Here is a 17,433-nt window from a genome sequence, read left to right as displayed (position 1 = left end):
AACAAGGAAAACACATTTTTTGAATGTGTGCACTTTTACTGGGAATTTGAGGCAGAATCAAGCAGGATTCATTTCTGTTGAATGATGGGAACTTATCACAGCCTAAAGAGATTTCCCCTATAATAGAAATCAGAGCTTAACATTCTCCTGAAGTAGTAGTGTCAAGTCTTCTGTTGCCCCAAACTAAATTAACTGGGATAGTTGGTGGAAGCACGATGGTACCACCTTACCAATGAATAATCTGTGTTAGGGCTGCTTCAGGCTCCAGCTTCTCTGTCCTGGTCTCTAGTGCAATAAGAACCAAGCTGTCCTCCTCCAAGGTCTCACACAGAGTTCAAGCCATGATAACTATACTCTTATAATCTTTCACTTTAATAATTTTGCACTATTACTTTTGAACAATGCAAGGCACTTCACTATGTCTGTGGTTTTATCAGGTGTCAAGCCCTCATCTGGCTTTACTTACTAAATTAAGGTCCTTCCAACTATTTGGTGCAGGTTTTGCATCTGAACTTTGTTTTGATTCAGGCGCTGTCACCTGGGGTCACGTATGTCAACATGGCCTGGGATCCAAGTTTGTAATTTTGTTCCCATACCTTTTAGCCCCTTAAATTTGTCTTTCTCCTTCAAAACAATTGAATACTTTTGTTAATTTTTGCTACCGCTTATTTAAATTAACACACTGTCCACAAGTTATCTGTGTATTTTGGTGAAAAACATTTGACCGGGAACTTAATTGCTTGTACTTGAAGTAGTGTTTGAGGCACATATTCCAGTGGTTTTATTGGCTATGCATTAACTTAAGTGTGTCTTTTATTACAGTATGCAGATCCATACTATGATATGTCATCCTGAACTAATCTGTTACTTCAATTTCAGTATGTGAGACAGAAGCAGCAAAAGTTTATCAGCTATCACTAGAAGAGCACCTCCAGCCTTTCAAAGACAGCATGGAGCAATTCATTAGTCAAGGTAAATAATGAAACGTCACTTAACCTTTTCATGACATTTCAAAGGAAAGTTATGGGAACAATGTTTATACATTGTGGGAAAGGGACTGTTTATTTTGGCATCATAGAAAGATGTGGATTAGTTTAATCAGATGCCACACAGTTCTGAAAGATTTGCAAAATGATTCTGTTATACTGTAGGTGACTCACTCTCTTTTGCATGACAGCAAAGACAAATGCTATTGGCTTGAGTGTGTGATCTTCTGATAAGTTCAACATTCCAGTAGAAAACAATTTTACAACCTTTGTTCCTTGAAAAATTATTGAAGCTGGATCTGTTTCATTAACTTCTTTCCAAAGAGATAATTCTTTTTTATGCGCCAAAACATGGAGTAAGCATAGCAAAAGTAGTTAAAAGTTTTCCAGATATAAGGCAAATCCATATGAAATACTTGGATGTGATTAGTGGAAAACACTGCAAGAGAAAGTATGTTAGAAATATCCATGATGAACTGGCATCCGGAGTGCTAGAAGGAAAACACTTTAAAAATGAAAATACTATGCTTTCAATGCTTTACTAGACCCTTCTTTTGCAAGACTATAGGAGGTATGGATAACTTAATTTTTCACTAGTCGTATATCAGAGCATGTCTTGAAATACTACTCTGAAAGAGTGTACTCTGTATTGACCAATTCACTTTTTGATACAAGCTAGAATTCAATGCGTCAGGGTGACAATGGCCTGATGAGTACACCAATGTAATTTTAACTTTCTTGACCACTTTGCTGCTCCTTCTGCTTTGATATTGCATTTTGTAGTAGAAGACAGACCTCTTGTCTCCTGAACAGGTTAGTTATGTGAAAAGTCAGTTTCTAGTGCCAATTCAATGGAGCTGTCAGTAATTTGTTAGCCTAGAGCTGTGTTAATGAGATACCGTATATAGAATACATTATTAACTGAATGTGCATTATGTTTGAGAGGCCAGTCAGATATGCATTTATCTCTTCTTGGTCCGAATATCCAAGATGACCACCAATCCAAACATTATAAGAAGTGGAGTACATTTGTTCTAGTATACACTGATCCATGCTATAGGACTCTCAATTACAGTGAATAAATTGAGCAAAACCACCATTTTGAACAATCAAATGTGAACTGATGTTTTCTAAGACAAATGTCTATTAGCCAAACCTGGCAAACAGGATGTTGTCTCCAGCAACAGTAGGTATGAACTTCTTTAAAACTGGATTCTGATTATGTACATGACACATAAATCTTACATTAGTGGCATGATTAAACGTAGCAAGTGTTTTACATTAGGTTTATATTATTACTTATATACGTAGATAGGGGACAATCAAATCACAAGTTGGTCTGAAAGAGATCACTAATGGGATACGGTAAATCATGCCATATGTTTGCATATTAACCTTAATAACAGAGTAGGAAATCAAACATGAGGATTATATTTCATCAGACATATATCTGTTAAATTTCTTTCACTTCTTTTAGAAACCATACTTTTAGAAGTATCTAACCCTATACTTCAGCTTAGTTTATGATTTCTGACTATGACTTCCAGAGCATAATTATATATAAGCTATATAGTAATCTGTTCTGTTTTTGCAAGGATACTTGATTTCCTTTCTTGACTATGTGTCTGTATTTTAGGAAGTGAGGAAAAAGAGGGGGAAAAAAAAAAGAAAAAATGAAAAGGAAATGCATCTCATCCATTAAGAACTTTGCTGTGTTCCCATGTTAACAGTGGATATTGTCGGGTGGTTGACAAAAGGAGAAAAAAAACATGTCAGTAAAAATATCATTGTTGCATTTTAATGAAAATAATTGGAAATGTGTATTGTGAACACAGTGGACTGTGACTAAACAATTTCTGCATTTATTTAAAACTGTAAGGCACATTTTGCAGAATTCTGTCCCAATGTAAGAAAGACAAAGGTTAACATATAGGAAAAAAGAATCCCTGGTTAAGTTCCAAAAATAAAGTAATTTTAAATACCTTTCATTATGAAATCCTTTGTTTTTACTTCATGGGATTGAATTCAGACTTGAAAGAGGCCATGTTTAAAGCAGGATTTCTCTTTCCTGTTCAGTGTTTGACAGGCTTTTGATCTAGATATTTTTTCTAAGGGCTTTTGTTGTTTATGTAGACATAATCGATGAGTCTTTTCAGCTAGACTGCACACATGATCATTTAGAAAAACAGAGGGACAATTCTTGGCACCTTTTGGGGATTTGTGTTTATATAACATATGCTCTGGGCAAAGAAAAATCAAGCTTTAAGTTTTTATCTTTTCAAGTTCCAGTTTCTCTAAAGTCAGAAAAAGTTTTAACTTATAATACAGATGAAAAACATTTTTCATAGGGTTGAATAATTTGGCATGTTTATATGATGCCTTTTCAGAGTAGATAACTTGTGTGCATAATGGGACCCAAAAGTTTAAAGTAGTGTTATTTACAGCATATTCACTTATACTTGTTGCTAGCAGCTAAAATGGAAAATGGTTTTCCCATAGGCAAGAAAACTTGGACATCAAATTAAATATCCTTGGCAAGGGGTTAGAAAGGCACTGCTTTATAAGAATAGTTACGTTCTGGCACAGTTATATAACTTTGAATTAAGTTATTGTAACTAGTCTAGCTGATTGTTACTATTGATGTATTAATAAAAAAATCTTTTTTTAATGTTAACACTTGTATTAGATTCCTCAGAGACAAAAAAAGGTTATATAATACTAGCTTACTTGTAAAGGTTATTTCATTCGAAAGATAGAGGGGAAGAGGCAAGAATATGTTCAGAGTTGTAACATTTTAGATGAAAATGCTAGTGGGTTATGATTGAAGTTGTTCAGCGCTTACCTTGCCAGCCTAGTCAGTAGGCTAAATAATCAGCATATTCATTAAAATATGCAAATTAGTGAAAGGATGTCAGCCCTTTGTCTGATGGACTTCAGGGTCATTCTTAAAATGACCATTCCACTTAACAGAAGATCAAATTACCTGTCCTATCCTCTCTACACTGGCTTAGTGGATATTTGCAAGAATGCTTTATTCTATGCATTTTATTTCTGAGGGTCTATGTGCCTCAAAAATTCCAAGGCAATCCTGTCTGTTCTCCTTTGTTTTCTGTCCTCTGTTGGGGTCCACATGCTGCAAATCATCAGTCACAAAGTATATAATGTGGTTCTTTTGTTTTCACAAATGTAAATAATTTTTTCCTGAAATTCTCCATAAGCACAGGGTTTAAAAATGGAAAAGGAAAAAAAAGAGAAAAAGCAAGAGGATCTACTTCAAAAAAGCAGATTGGAGAAAAATTGTCAGAAAATACAAAACTTTTAAAAATTATGTTGGTTGGTTTGTTACATATTTCTAACCATTTCTTTATGGGTTTCCAATATTTTAATAATATACAATATAAGCATGAAATTCAGTAGAACAGCAGTCCTTTTCCAATGAAAAGTTATTCAGACAAAACCGTAGGAATTTAAAAAGTACTGTTTGCATGTCCCCATATTCACTGAAGTTTTCTGTCCTTGAGTTACTCTCCACATGTTATCACAATTTGAATAAGAGAGATTGCAAAGGAAAACACTGTTTGGGAGCCTTGTCTCCTTTGTTCTGTATGTAGTTGTGGATAGATAGGGACACAAAAACATCAGAGATCACCTCCACTGGTTTAGAAAGTTTCAGAAATCACTTCTTTTCCTGAGGGAAATGTGTCTGACACACAGGACAGTGGGGAAATACTGAGGGCACTAATCATCATGCAATTTGTAGAGGAATTTTATTAGCAGTTAGTAATCCTTTAACCTTGTCCCCACTTGATAGGATAGCCAGCTCATGTTGAAAGAATGTGTGTGCATGAACCACAAATGAGTCTCAGTCCCCAGGTTTTAACTGTGGTTAACTTTGCAGTGAAAAGCAGTCTTTGGGTGTTTGCTGTTGGGACTCCAGCTAGGCTGCACATTCTTGTCAGCCTGATAAGGCAGGAAAGTTATGATAGGAGGCAGCAACCATCACTCCCTCAGAAAAGTAAGCCTGGTTTGGGAACTGGGAAGAGGCAATATGTTGGAATCACAGCTTTTCCACTGAGATTCTATAAATTGTGCAAATGTTGCAGACTTCAAATCTGAGCAAGTCATCCGATATCATATTCAGAAGTCAAACCAATTTAATTAGTTTTAGACTTTAGAAAAAGCATTATGGTGTAGGAAATTTAAGCACTGGAATGCATTGTTTGTAGAAAAAGTAAAAACATAATTTTCTGGTGTTTAGCTAGTTCATCTAAAAACATTGGGAATAATTCCAGTGTGATTGTAAGTTTGGGAGTACAAGGTAACCATTCAACCTTTGGTTCTTTCTAGTCTTATTTTGCAAAATTCTGCAGTTCTGCTCTTGTTAGTGAATTCCAGCCCCAGGTTTCATTCTGTTGGACCCAAGAATACAGACTCTTCTCCAGACCCAAATTCTAGCCACATCCTCATGATCTTGCAGAATAAAGATGCTAAAATTGTCCTCTTGGGTGAACTGTCTGTAACCATCTCCCTATTTGCCAGGAAGAGCATTCAGGAATCCAGTTTCCAAGCCATTAGTAAATGAATGTATAAATCACAAAGTGTGTTGTATTTATCGCTGTAGCTGCAACCAGATAGCTGGCCATGACTTGTTCTTTTAGGTCAAGCAGCAATGGGCTGTGCATCATCAAATGATGGATTGTGAATAAGACTAAAGCATCAGACTGAATCTTGGATGGCTGGGTTCAGTTCCTGGCTCCAGAAGTACTGTAGATGATTGTGAAATGAATGCTGCTAGGGTAATCTTAATTCTGGCATTTTCTAACCCAGAATGATTGATTTTGCAGATTCCATTTTCTTTAAATGTTGCTTTTATAATTTGATTAATATAAGGGAGAACATAGCAATACTTCATAATTTTTATAAAAATAATTTGAGGCAAATACGACTAAAACACCATTAGGAATATATACAAATAAATGTTTTTGTTTTTCTTTAAAAAAAAATGCACAGAACATTAAGGAGTTGGCTATTGGTTGATTTATGTGGAGATATTCACTTTAAATATTATTATTATCAAAATATTCTAATTACTAAGATGAAAAAACCCAAATATTTTTCATCTTAGAAGAAACTATTGGAGGGATATGAAGAACAAGCAACATAAAGTCACTAGAACAAAAGATGCAGGAATTCACAATTAAACAATTTAATTCCATGTATGTTTACATTTTTATGTTAGTATTCTTTTTGTTGGATTACTGAAAGAGCTTTTAAAACTTGTTCTTTGAGTGCTGAAAGTATTTTTTTAATCTCACACTGACATCCTAATGCTAATAAATAGTTTAACGTCAGTATTGTATAAACTTGCCCTTATCTCAGATGTCAGTACCACCATTGGTGTGCATTATTACATAATAATCCTAATTCGGATTGTGTTGTATTTGCAGCACCAAACAGGCTTCACTGAATTAGCCTTGCCTTGCCTCAAAGTACATGAAAGGCCAAACTTGGGTCTGGCAGCTGTTTGTGCCCTTGGCATGGGACCTCATTTAATCATTTTTGTAGGCATCAATAGAATGATTGCAGACGGTACAGGTGTGGTAGAGTAAAAAAGGTAGTTTGGCATCACTTGGGAACAGATCAATACATGAGTGTCACAATAGCATGATGGAAGTCATCCACCCCAAAATATCCTGGATAAATGCAGCAGATTGTTGAAATTACCAAAAACCTGGTGGATAGTTGGGGGGGAGTGGAATTAATTCACATTTTAAATCTCTTCTCCAGTAAAATCTGAAATGTGCTCAAATAACATTGATTTTATCACATAGTTCCTGGTATGGAGAAGGAAAAATAAGAGGAAGACATTAAAGCTTAAGTAAGAGTACTTAGCTCCTTCATTAGCCCTCATCACTACGGCATGACATGTTTAGCACTGCAGAGTCCAGGCTCACAACTGGACAGCCTTCCTTTTAAATCAGGCCTGAAAGCTCTCGCAGTATTTTTACTCTAGTTAATAACATATAGTTAGCTAGGTATGCTAGCTAACTGCACATCTCTTTAGTGCCTAGTCGTGACCTGGTTGAGACCTTTGAGCAGTGTAGGATTTTAGAATCAGTAGCAAGGAACATGGGGTAAGGAGCTCAAAGCCACACATGAAATACAATGTTCCTTTCTCCCTTCCCTTCTCCCTTCCCTTTTTGCATCTGGGTCCCACTTCTCCCTCCATTGAGCTGACAGCAGATGTCATCTTTCAAAGGGTGGCAAATAACCTATCTTCTTACCAGACTGCTGCCTGAGATGAGTTAAAAGAGTACACAAACAGCAAAACGTGGACAGAGTTCACATCTTGAAACAGCGTGTATTAGGGGTAGATAGGACTTGTGCTAAGGTTTTTTTGTTGTTACTATTAATTAATATAGTTATTAATTTAATTTAATTAATTAATCAGTCTTCTTTTATAGAGTCTGTTATTAAGTTTAAATTTTTTTAACTTTCAGCAAAGATCAACTTTCAGTGCTTACATATTCACTGAGAATTTAAGCTGTGGTTCCATAGATCTTGGTAATAATCTATGGGGCTAGCACATAATTTGAGTTGTTCCTGTTGTGTGAGTGTAGAGTCATTGTGAAGTGCAATTTTTTGAATCCGTATCAATGTTTAACTTATTGTAGGTGTTGAAAAAACTGGAACAACATAGTTAGGAAAATGTCCAGCGTGTTGGATGCTCTATCCCCAGTTATCTTCAAGAAAGTGGGGTCTGAATGAAATACTTAAAAGTTCTTTTTCATGTAGGTATGAAAATCTTAGAAAATAAGGGAGAAGGAGTGGGTATTCTTCATGCTTGCAACCTTCTATGAATTTGTCATAGGAAATACAGAAGGATGTAAGACTCTTGCTAGGATTCCCAGAAGAAATCCTGCTTTCTTCTCTTGCAGAAGTTTTCTTAGCATGAATGTACCTGATAACAAACCATCCAAATGTACTTGGATCTTTGTTCAGTGTACATAGAAATTCTCAAAACTATAGCAACGTAGCTCTAAGGACTCCTTGAAAAGGCATTGTGTCAGTCAGGGGAAAAAAAAAAAAACACAAAACACCCAAACCAAAAAATCCAAAAACTGGCTCCACTTGAAAGTTACAGGAAGGCACACTCATAGCTAATTATAAACAAATACTAGTTGACACTTTAAATAAAAAGAGAGGAAAAAAGCAAAAAGATTTAGGATGTAGACAAGCAGATGAAAGGATTCTCGTTGATTACTCAGATGCATTCCTGTATTCAATTACCTGAGAAGATGTTATATTCCCTTAAGAGAGATCAGGAGATCAGAAGGGATGGCAGTTTCGTGCATCTTCTTACTCATAGCCCTTTGAAACTGGTTCAGCAGAAATAGCTTAAATTGCAACAGGGTTTGGGGCTAGACATTAACTACAGACAGTAATCGCTTGGTCAAGATCATACCACAAACCAGCAGCAAAATGTTCTGGTGGAACAAAAGCTCTGAGAGGGCGCTTGAATGCTGTTTGAGTAGAACTACAAGGTCTACTTGGAATAATTTCTGAATCAGAACCAAAGGGTCAACTTGTTTTGTGACTATGCTTATCTAGTACATTTGCACATAAAGGACACTGATAATTCTTTTTAACTGTTAGCTTTGAGTCTATTTTTTTTTCTCATAAAATTCCTGGTATTATTGCATATTCAATTTTAAGCTTAAGTTTTAATGCTTTCTTTTTTTTTTTTTTTTTACAAAGCCACTGAGCACGAGCCCCTTTAATTTAAAAATTAATGATCATCTAACTTTTCTTTACAATATTTCCCCAAACCCACTTCCTTTTTGATAGTTTCCATCTAAAATGGCTACTTAGTTCTTCCCAGTGCCACTCGTGTCCCCAACCACATTAGTCTTATTAAACAAACAACAACAAAATCCAAAAACTGAGGCAAAACACATTCAGAAGTCTAAAGAGGGGAAGAAAGTGTTTTTTCTCAAGAGCTTTCTACTGATCCTGGTGTCTTTGCTATCCTTATTTGGTATTTCAAGGTATTTCAAAACACGGTGTTGAATAGTATGCGGATTGCCAAATAAAATAGCTGTAAGTATTATTTTGGTGTTTTCTGGGGGCATTTAAAAGTACATGTAATACCAAGGAGAATGGAGAAATTCTCTTAGGAGCTCTGGCAGAGATCTTGTAAACTTGAACCTTAGACTCTAATAATACCAGTGTAGATACAGGCCCTTGTTTGAGGGGGTTGTTCATCCAGTATCTTCGGTCTCTATCTTCACTTTCTTTCTGTCCTAGTCACATGCATGAGATACCTACAGAAGGTATCATAGTCTCATAGTCTCTGTCAGGCACCTCAGGTCCTCAGATCTTAGTGGAGCTGGGTCAGCAGTGACAGACAAACCACCTGACGTTCCATACACTTTCTTTAAAAGTCTGTCCCTCAAATTTGTTTTTATTTTTGTTTTCTTGGGATTTCTGGGGGAGTTTGTGCCTCTGCCAGAGGAGGTATTTGGTATATTTTCAAAGTCCCAGTTACTATTTACCCAGCACCACTGTGGAAAAAAAATATCCTCTTTAAAGATCCTAGTAAATCTGCTGCAAGGGTTTATAAAAGTGTTAGAAATAGTTTTCTTTTTTTCAGTAAAAAGGATTTCTAAAAATTCCACTGCTTTTTAGTAATATGTATATAGCACAGGGGTAGTCCCAGTTTAAAATAGTTGTTGCAAGTCTTTGACCTCCCAGTTAGTCTTAGGTCAAATGTTTCTTAAGATTTTTAAATCCTCTGGAAGAGATGATAAAGAGTGAAATGTCTCACTTTCAAACAAGAAATTGCAACAACTGATAACAAACAACAGTCTTTATATGCAATATCTGTCCATACAGAAAATAGTCTGTATATACAGAAAATAGACATATTCTTGTAAATAACTTTTTTAAAAAACAGATTTAATGCAGAAGGTATAATGGTTAAATTTGAAGGAGACTAATATAGAAAGTTTATTGGACTGAAAATGAAAAGATACTTGGCAATGTTCTTAGTTCACGGAGTGGCTTGATTCCTGCAGAGATTTTAGCATAATATTTCTGAAATGTCACTTGTCATTGAGGTCAGAGGGGAGAATTTGTGGTCCAAAAATGGCTTTCATGTCCTTATCTTTAAGTTCCTCTTCATTTAATTTAATATTCTAGGCTTCTTAAAGAAAAAAAACCACCAAAACTCTTGCAGAAGAGTGAACTAGTGAATTATACTGTTATGTTAACAACCATTTTTTTCTAGAATGCCTGTGTATACTTCTCACATTCAATTTTGTGAGATGCTTCAGGTTTTCATAAATGCATAGGTCACTTTAGTATGGCTATTCATATATGTGCCTTTGCAGAAGTTTATATGTAAGCTTTGCAGGACGCTAATCTAAATGAATTGGAAGAGCAAACACACGGAACAATGGCATGTATCATTCTGGAATGTGGGTATATGCTGATAACGACAGAGCTTTTGTGAATTGAGTTAATTAGACTTTGTGAGGCCTTGTTGGAAAGCTTGTTTTGAATTGCATGAAATCAAGTTTTATGCCCCAATTATAAAACATGAAGCAGTAAATTTAAACAAATACAAAAAGTGATAAGATAGAACATCAGATGTGAGTAAATTTTGAAGAAATACATATTCCCTGTAGTTAAAAGAATCGATTGAAGAGTCTTGGATATAGTACAGTCCTCATGCTTGGTAAGGAATGACGTAGGGAGGAAGGAATGTACTTGAATTTTGACCAAATATATAACGTATTTAAGAAGTATAGACCTTGCTCTAAAGAGAGACCATCTTTAAATAATCTGAAAGTATCTTAATGGAAAAAGCAGGCAAATAGTGGAACATCATCCAACAAGAAGGCATTAAAGGTGCTTTCAAAAGAAAAACTGAAAAGAAAACTAATTCAGTATATGTTGTAAATAGTACATAAGGCAGCTTTGGTCCATGAGAGGTCACTTTCACTCTAAAATGTTCTTTTTTTGATATGGCAATGTTTTTCAATATGACCTGAAGTTATTTTTCAACTATATCCTTTTAAGTACATTTTACAAAATATGTATGCCTTCAGGATTATGAAAGCTGCATGTAAAGCTCTACAATATGTTGAATGTATGCAGGCAGAGATATAAAACTAAGTTTTACCTCTGCTTACTGATGCATTACATGAAATTTAGGGGGTAGTTTTTCCTGGTATGATATAGTCTTTAATAGATTTGGAACAGTGTATTTGGAGGTGGTTTAGTAAGTTAGTGTCAATGATCAAGAAATCTACTCTTAGCAGGGGGTTGGAGAAAAGATAGTGAGTCAGTAAAATACAGAATATTTTCATTTGGGAAAGATAACTGACCCAAGAGAGGGAACTCCTACATCTGTCAGAAAAGCCTGCAAGCAGTTGCTGCTATGGCCAGCTGACAGATTCTGAATATATATGAAAGCAGGTATGGCTACTGGATGACTACAAGATTTCTTTTAATGTTTTAATGTTTTTCAAAGTCAGTAAGACTTTCTGAAGTAATCTTGTTTCTTGAGGATAGAGATAGAGAGAAATTTTAGTGGCAGAACAGAGCACTCGGATGTTCTTAGCTGTCATGGTATCCCTGGAAATGACCAATTTTCCTGTATCGGCCATTACTGTGGTAGGATCACTGTGGAGTGGGTAGGGATTTTCTCCTTTTTACTCCACCTGTTGGAGGAGTTCTCTCTTGTAAAAGGAAATACACTTTTCTCCCAAGACTGTTCACCCAAGGTGGACACCTTGCAGCTGGTACTTAGCACTTAATCAATATAGGCTGCCAAGAAGGAAGAATGCCAAACTTGTGCCTTTCAGGCACTCTCTTTACAGTTATGATGAACTGCTTTGGAGGAAGAAGTGACAGTGAAGATGCATTATATTGAATGAAATGGTAGAGTCTAATGCACTCTGGGACACTTTGACTGAATCTGTTGTAACTGATTTTTTTTTCTTCCCCTACTCAAACAGGAAAAATGACTTGATAGCAGTTTGTCAATGGGGTGATTAGTACAGAGCAAAATATCAATAACCACTAATATCAGGTGATCATATCAGTGGCCAGTTCCAGAAGTTATAGGAATCTCCAGCTGCTTCAACATCTGATAGTTATTCTATTATATCCAGGTGATAGTAAGACTTTTGTGTTTTTGATAACAGGAGGCTTTCTTCCCTTGCTGGTTAAATCTCAGTACATGTCTTTGACTAGCCATTGTCCACAGCTTTCAGATGTTTACTGTATGCTAGTGCAAAAGCAGTCATCTGAATATTTTCTTTGGACAGGGACAGATCTCTGAGTGTACATACTGTATTTTCTTCTCTTTCACTGGTGCCACCTGTCGTCTTGTAGAAGCAGAATTGTTTTCATGCTGTTCTTTAACTTTTTATGTCTAGAAAAAGGAGAAAGTAAATGGATTGCAAGTCAGATTTACACTTGAATAATAACACTTTGATAACATGCAAAAGGTTTAGAAGTGTCATCACATATTTGGAACAGACTACAAGGGAATTCTCTTTTAGAGAAAATTATTTCCTTGCAAGATTCTGTTTAATGCCAAGAGGCGATCTGATGCAGGATGAAATCTCTCTCTGTGGGTATAGTAGCTGCTCTATGCATATGTACTTACCACTTCTTAAAAAAAAAATGTTATTACATGCATCCGCATCGTTCAGGGATTCTCAAGATTCTTTTCATTGTGTTATACCCATTTGCCATGAAATGATTAAAAGTACAGATGCCTGAAGGTTTTGGTTTTTTTTCCTCTTTCCCTCTGGATCATAGTAACTTTCCTTTTTAATTGAAACAAAACTTGCTTCAGAATGGGGACATTCTGACATGCTTTGATAAACCTAGTATAATATGTTGTACTTGCACTCTTTCAAGAAGTAAATTATGGAGTATTTGCTCCGTTGTTGGTGGGTAAATTATTGTTTGTAAGCATGTGCAGAACAGTTTAAATAAGGAAGAAAAAACCCCAAACTAGACAGCTCAGATGATGTTATATCCCATCAATCCTGGAAATTATAAAAAGAGTTATAATCAATGAATATGATGTGTGTACTAAAAGACTGTCCTAGGCTGGAACATGCTAGCCTCTGTTTCCAAGTATTGCTTAAATGAGGGGAGTCCAAATTACATTTTTCAGTAATAGAATTATTTATTTTAAAAGTTATATCTGCGGATACTTAGTGAAAGTGTTAATGCAGAATTAAATATTGGATCTCCCTTCAACCAGGGAGTTTGTGTGCAGTTTCTTCTCTCTTGCACCATATGGTTTTAGAAGTCATACCTTGACTTTCAGGACTGAAGTATGAAGAGAAAAAAAATCTTAATGAAATTCTGTCAAAGCTGCCAGGTTTCACCTGGTTTCATATCCAAAGCAAGGCAAGGCTTTCAAGAAAAACTCTTAAGTCAGCCCACATTCACTCAACACTGGGCCCAAGTTCACTCGAAAGGGTTGTGAGCCCTCACAAACCTTTTGAAGAATCTGGGCTGAGTTTCAAGTCAGTATTGAAACCTGTAATCAGGCAGGCTTCACGTGCTCTTGAATTTCCTTGAGAACATTTACCCAGCTCTCCCTCAAGTTTTCTGTGGTTTGCTGGGATTTTTTTCACTTTCAGCAAAACAATGATGGAGCTTGAGTCTTCAAGTAATGATTACTAAATCCAATGTTTGCTGCTGCAAACAGCCAGGTAATGCTCACCCTACTCAGCAGACTACATTACTACTAATAAAAAGCATTTGCAGCATCAGACATAGCTCTGATCCTTGTTCTGACTGGGGACAGAATAGGGAAACTCCATTTGTGTATCTTTGCTACAGATTTCACATGTCTATTTTAGTGTTATTGTATGTTTGTAAAGTGCTGTTGATCGAAACATTGTAACTGAAAAATAGTGGTTATCTTTGTACCCTAATAATTCCATTGCCTTTCTCATTTTTGCCAAAATTAAAATTATGATTTCCTTTTTCAAAGGCCGTGTGTCTACAATGTAGAAGAATAATTTTAATTAATTATTATTCTAGATCTATGTAGGGAAAGTGGACTAAAAAATAGCTTAGAGGTTTATTCTTCTTTTTTAGGTTTCTATATGAATTCTGTACTGTTGCCCTTTGTTTTCAGGACAGTTCAGAGCCTCTTCATGTCACAAAACCCACTGACTCTTGGGAATCCTAAAGTTCTCCTTGCAAATTAGCAGGCCAGTAGTCCAGCTGACTGAAAAGGGGAATCAAGTTCCAAACTAAAAAGCTTTTGGCTAAAGTGTGCAGATCTTAAATGGGATTTAAGTTGTGCTACCTGAATGACTCTATAAGTATAAATCTCACCTAAGCATGCATGCGCAGAGCAGTTTGTACTATTGCTTTGCATATTAGTGATGCCTAAGTTAATACGCATGTTCTTGTAGGTTTTGTGTATCAGAATAGCTATCTAAGTGAAAAGGATACAAAACAAAATATGAGAGAACACATGGAAAATAGATAATTTTTTCACCAATGTGTGGCGATGACAGTTTTGTATTTTTAATTTCCTTCACATGATCACCAAATGATAATTTCTTTCATATAAAACCAGTCCTGTTTTCAATATGGGCCTGCTGTGGCTCTAGTACTTCACTAACTGATGTGTGTACAGGGAGACGGTGTGTGCAGGGAGAGGGAAGAGAGCTTTTATTTGTAACTGTCGAGCAACTTCTAGAAAAGCTGTAAGGCTGAATTCTTCCTGCTCTTCACTCAGCTTTTCCTCCTCTTGGTAGACCACTTCCCATGTTTGTTAAGTTTTCAGAATCATTCTTTAAGATCTGTTTTTAAGTCACTTTCCAGACTTGGTTGTTGTTTATATTACTGCAAGTTTGGGTTTTTTAATTTTCAAAACTTGCTTCAAGTTTTTTTTTGTGGTTGTAGTGTTCTGGTTTTTTTATTACTTTTGTTTGTTTGTTTTGTTTGTTGTTTGGGTTTTTTTTAACAGGGATATCAAAATTCATGTAGTTTTGTGTGTTTGGGGTGTGTGTTATTTGGTTTGTTTGTTTGTTTTTCTCTCAGAATTGATGTATATGAGTATATCCTCAGGTGGTTTCTATACGTTTTATACATAACATTTACAACGAAAATTATCCTGAAATAACATCTTTATCTTTCACCTTGTACCTAATTCTTTGATTGTATTTTTACAGCTAAAATAGACCAAGAAAATGAAGAGAAGTCACTGGCAGAAGCACATAAAAGGTAAGAAAGAACAATGCAGTAAAATCTTGCTTTGCTAGAAGCTGCTGTATTGGTAGCCAGCATTATTGTATTTTTGAATAGTGAAAGAAACTCACTCAGAAAACTAAGTGATATTTATTTATTGTCAATTTTAATTTGACAATTAGGAAAAAAAAATTGAAGGACTATAGACACACAGCCTACCTTTAGAGAAATATTGCACATGACTCCTGTCTTTCAGAACATGCATGTACCTTATGTAAAAATAGATTCAGTCTATATCCTTTAGACTGAGAGAAAACTATTCATACTACACCAGAATCACGGTGATTTGACAAACACGTAGCATTCCCCAGGCAACTATTATTTGTAAGGTACCACTTCCTGTGCTTATAAAATGTCTGCTTTAAAATAAAGAATGGAAATCTGTTTTTTAATATACTAATGATATGTATAATTAAATGTGACTTCCTTTGTAGAATTGCTAATAGATCTTCAAATAGGTTTTTGTGGCAAAAAGCAAAATGCCTCATTAAATTTCATTACAAATGTGTGCAGTTGAGAGTTTTCAAAATTGGGAATTTCACTGCATTGCACAACTTGTGGTTTCTTCTGATTTTTTGGCAGTGTTCTCCAAAAGTTCTCCAGAAGCAGTGTTTAAATGGGACAGATTTTTATCTGTCCCAGCAAAAGACCAAAATATGACACACACCATTTATAGTCCAGATTTAGTGAAGCTGACAGTCTGCATTTGTTTTTCTTTCACTAAAAATAGCATCTTCTTTTTGTACTAGCTACCACTGCCACTGAATATATGCTAATGAATACACTCATTATGTATTCCCAGAGCTGGGAAGTCTTTCAATTGGATTCTGGTAAAATATGCCACTGTAAAAGGTTCTAGTTTTTACTATGGTTTGTTAGCCATTCTATGGCCCCGATGCCCACATTTGCTACCTGCTGTAATGCCACAGTGCAGTTGACGTCTTTCCTGGTACAGAACCACATTTTCTCTCTATTCCCTCGGGTCATGTACTAAAGATACGACCTGAAAAGGAAGCCAAGGGGAGAGTGGATCTTCCTCTGCCACAAGAAGCTCCCTTCTTACTTGTAAGGAGATGGTAAGTCCTTGAGTGGTACATCGGTGATGCAGGATCATGATGGAAAAAATGGAACAAAGGGAGCAATGCTTTGGCTTAGTATCGTACCTCTTGCTCAAGTATATGAAAGGCATTCCTGACATTTCTTAGGTTTGTTTAACTGCTGAGTTACATAATTCTTATCCTTAAAAATCTCCTTCACGATAAAACTTTGAGAGAAGAAACTGCTGTTAGGAGAAGAGATTTTTGTGATCTCTGACTTCTCTTTTAAACAAACTGTTTCTCCTGTGGAAAATGGATTAGACTACATTTCCAAAGCTGACACATGTCTAAGGACAAGGGGAATCTGCAGTCTGTTCAGGAATCTTGTGACTTGTCACTGTCTTCACTCTTCCTCCTTACTCTTTTCCCTGACTGCACTGGAACCATCATATCCAAAACTTTCTATTGGTATATCTAGCATCCACAATAAGGGGGAAGAAAGCAAACTGCTCCCTGGATTCTCATTCAGCTTGGTCTGCTCCTTCCGACTTGTCCTAATTCTTTCTTCTCCACCTATGTTGAGTGCAGCAGCTCCTTTTACATAGTAGTTTGTCAAAGAAGAAAATTAATCTTCATTGTTCCTCTTTACTGTGAATATCTAGCAAGGATAACATCACATCAGAATCTTTTGTGGAACACATGAGGAATTATGCTAGGACAACGTTAGGGCAAAGTTATTTTTACTATTATCTAGGCTACATTTCTCTTTCTTTCTTCCTTCTACCTTCCCACTGAAATTCTTTATCAGACTAGTGGCATTTGTTAAAATGCTGAAGACAGCTTCATGTTACAGTTTTAGTATTATGTGTATTTATTTCACTAAGATCTTTAGTTGGGCTTCAAAATAAAATGCTTGGGATCTTTTTTGGTGGGGGGGTGGGTGAAAAAGAAGATGAGAGCTTAAAAAGCTGAATAAAAGATTAGTTACATTTGGCTAATCATAGGTAGAACAGCAGTGCATAGGATGGCTAGACAAGCAAGTAGTGCAAGGAAAAGTGATGGATTAGATGGAGCAAAATTAATGTGATTAATGTGCTTAGATTTTCCTT

At 35.8% G+C, this 17,433-nt stretch overlaps 1 protein-coding gene across 1 annotated transcript in view; it reads left to right on the top strand.

Annotated features, from left to right (window-relative positions):
• FMN2 (formin 2) overlaps nt 1-17,433 on the top strand; it is a 162,012-nt gene that overhangs the window by 113,985 nt on the left and 30,594 nt on the right. Inside the window, exons 14-15 of the mRNA XM_010562944.1 lie at nt 880-972; nt 15,212-15,263. Coding sequence (XP_010561246.1) covers nt 880-972; nt 15,212-15,263 — 145 coding nt within the window. The remainder of the gene's footprint in view (nt 1-879; nt 973-15,211; nt 15,264-17,433) is intronic.

Source organism: Haliaeetus leucocephalus, unplaced genomic scaffold (genome assembly GCF_000737465.1).
Source record: "Haliaeetus leucocephalus isolate CR32 unplaced genomic scaffold, Haliaeetus_leucocephalus-4.0 Scaffold162, whole genome shotgun sequence".
Classification (NCBI taxonomy): domain Eukaryota; kingdom Metazoa; phylum Chordata; class Aves; order Accipitriformes; family Accipitridae; genus Haliaeetus; species Haliaeetus leucocephalus.
Note: the sequence above shows the minus strand (reverse complement) of the source record. Positions and strands in the feature narration are given on the sequence as shown.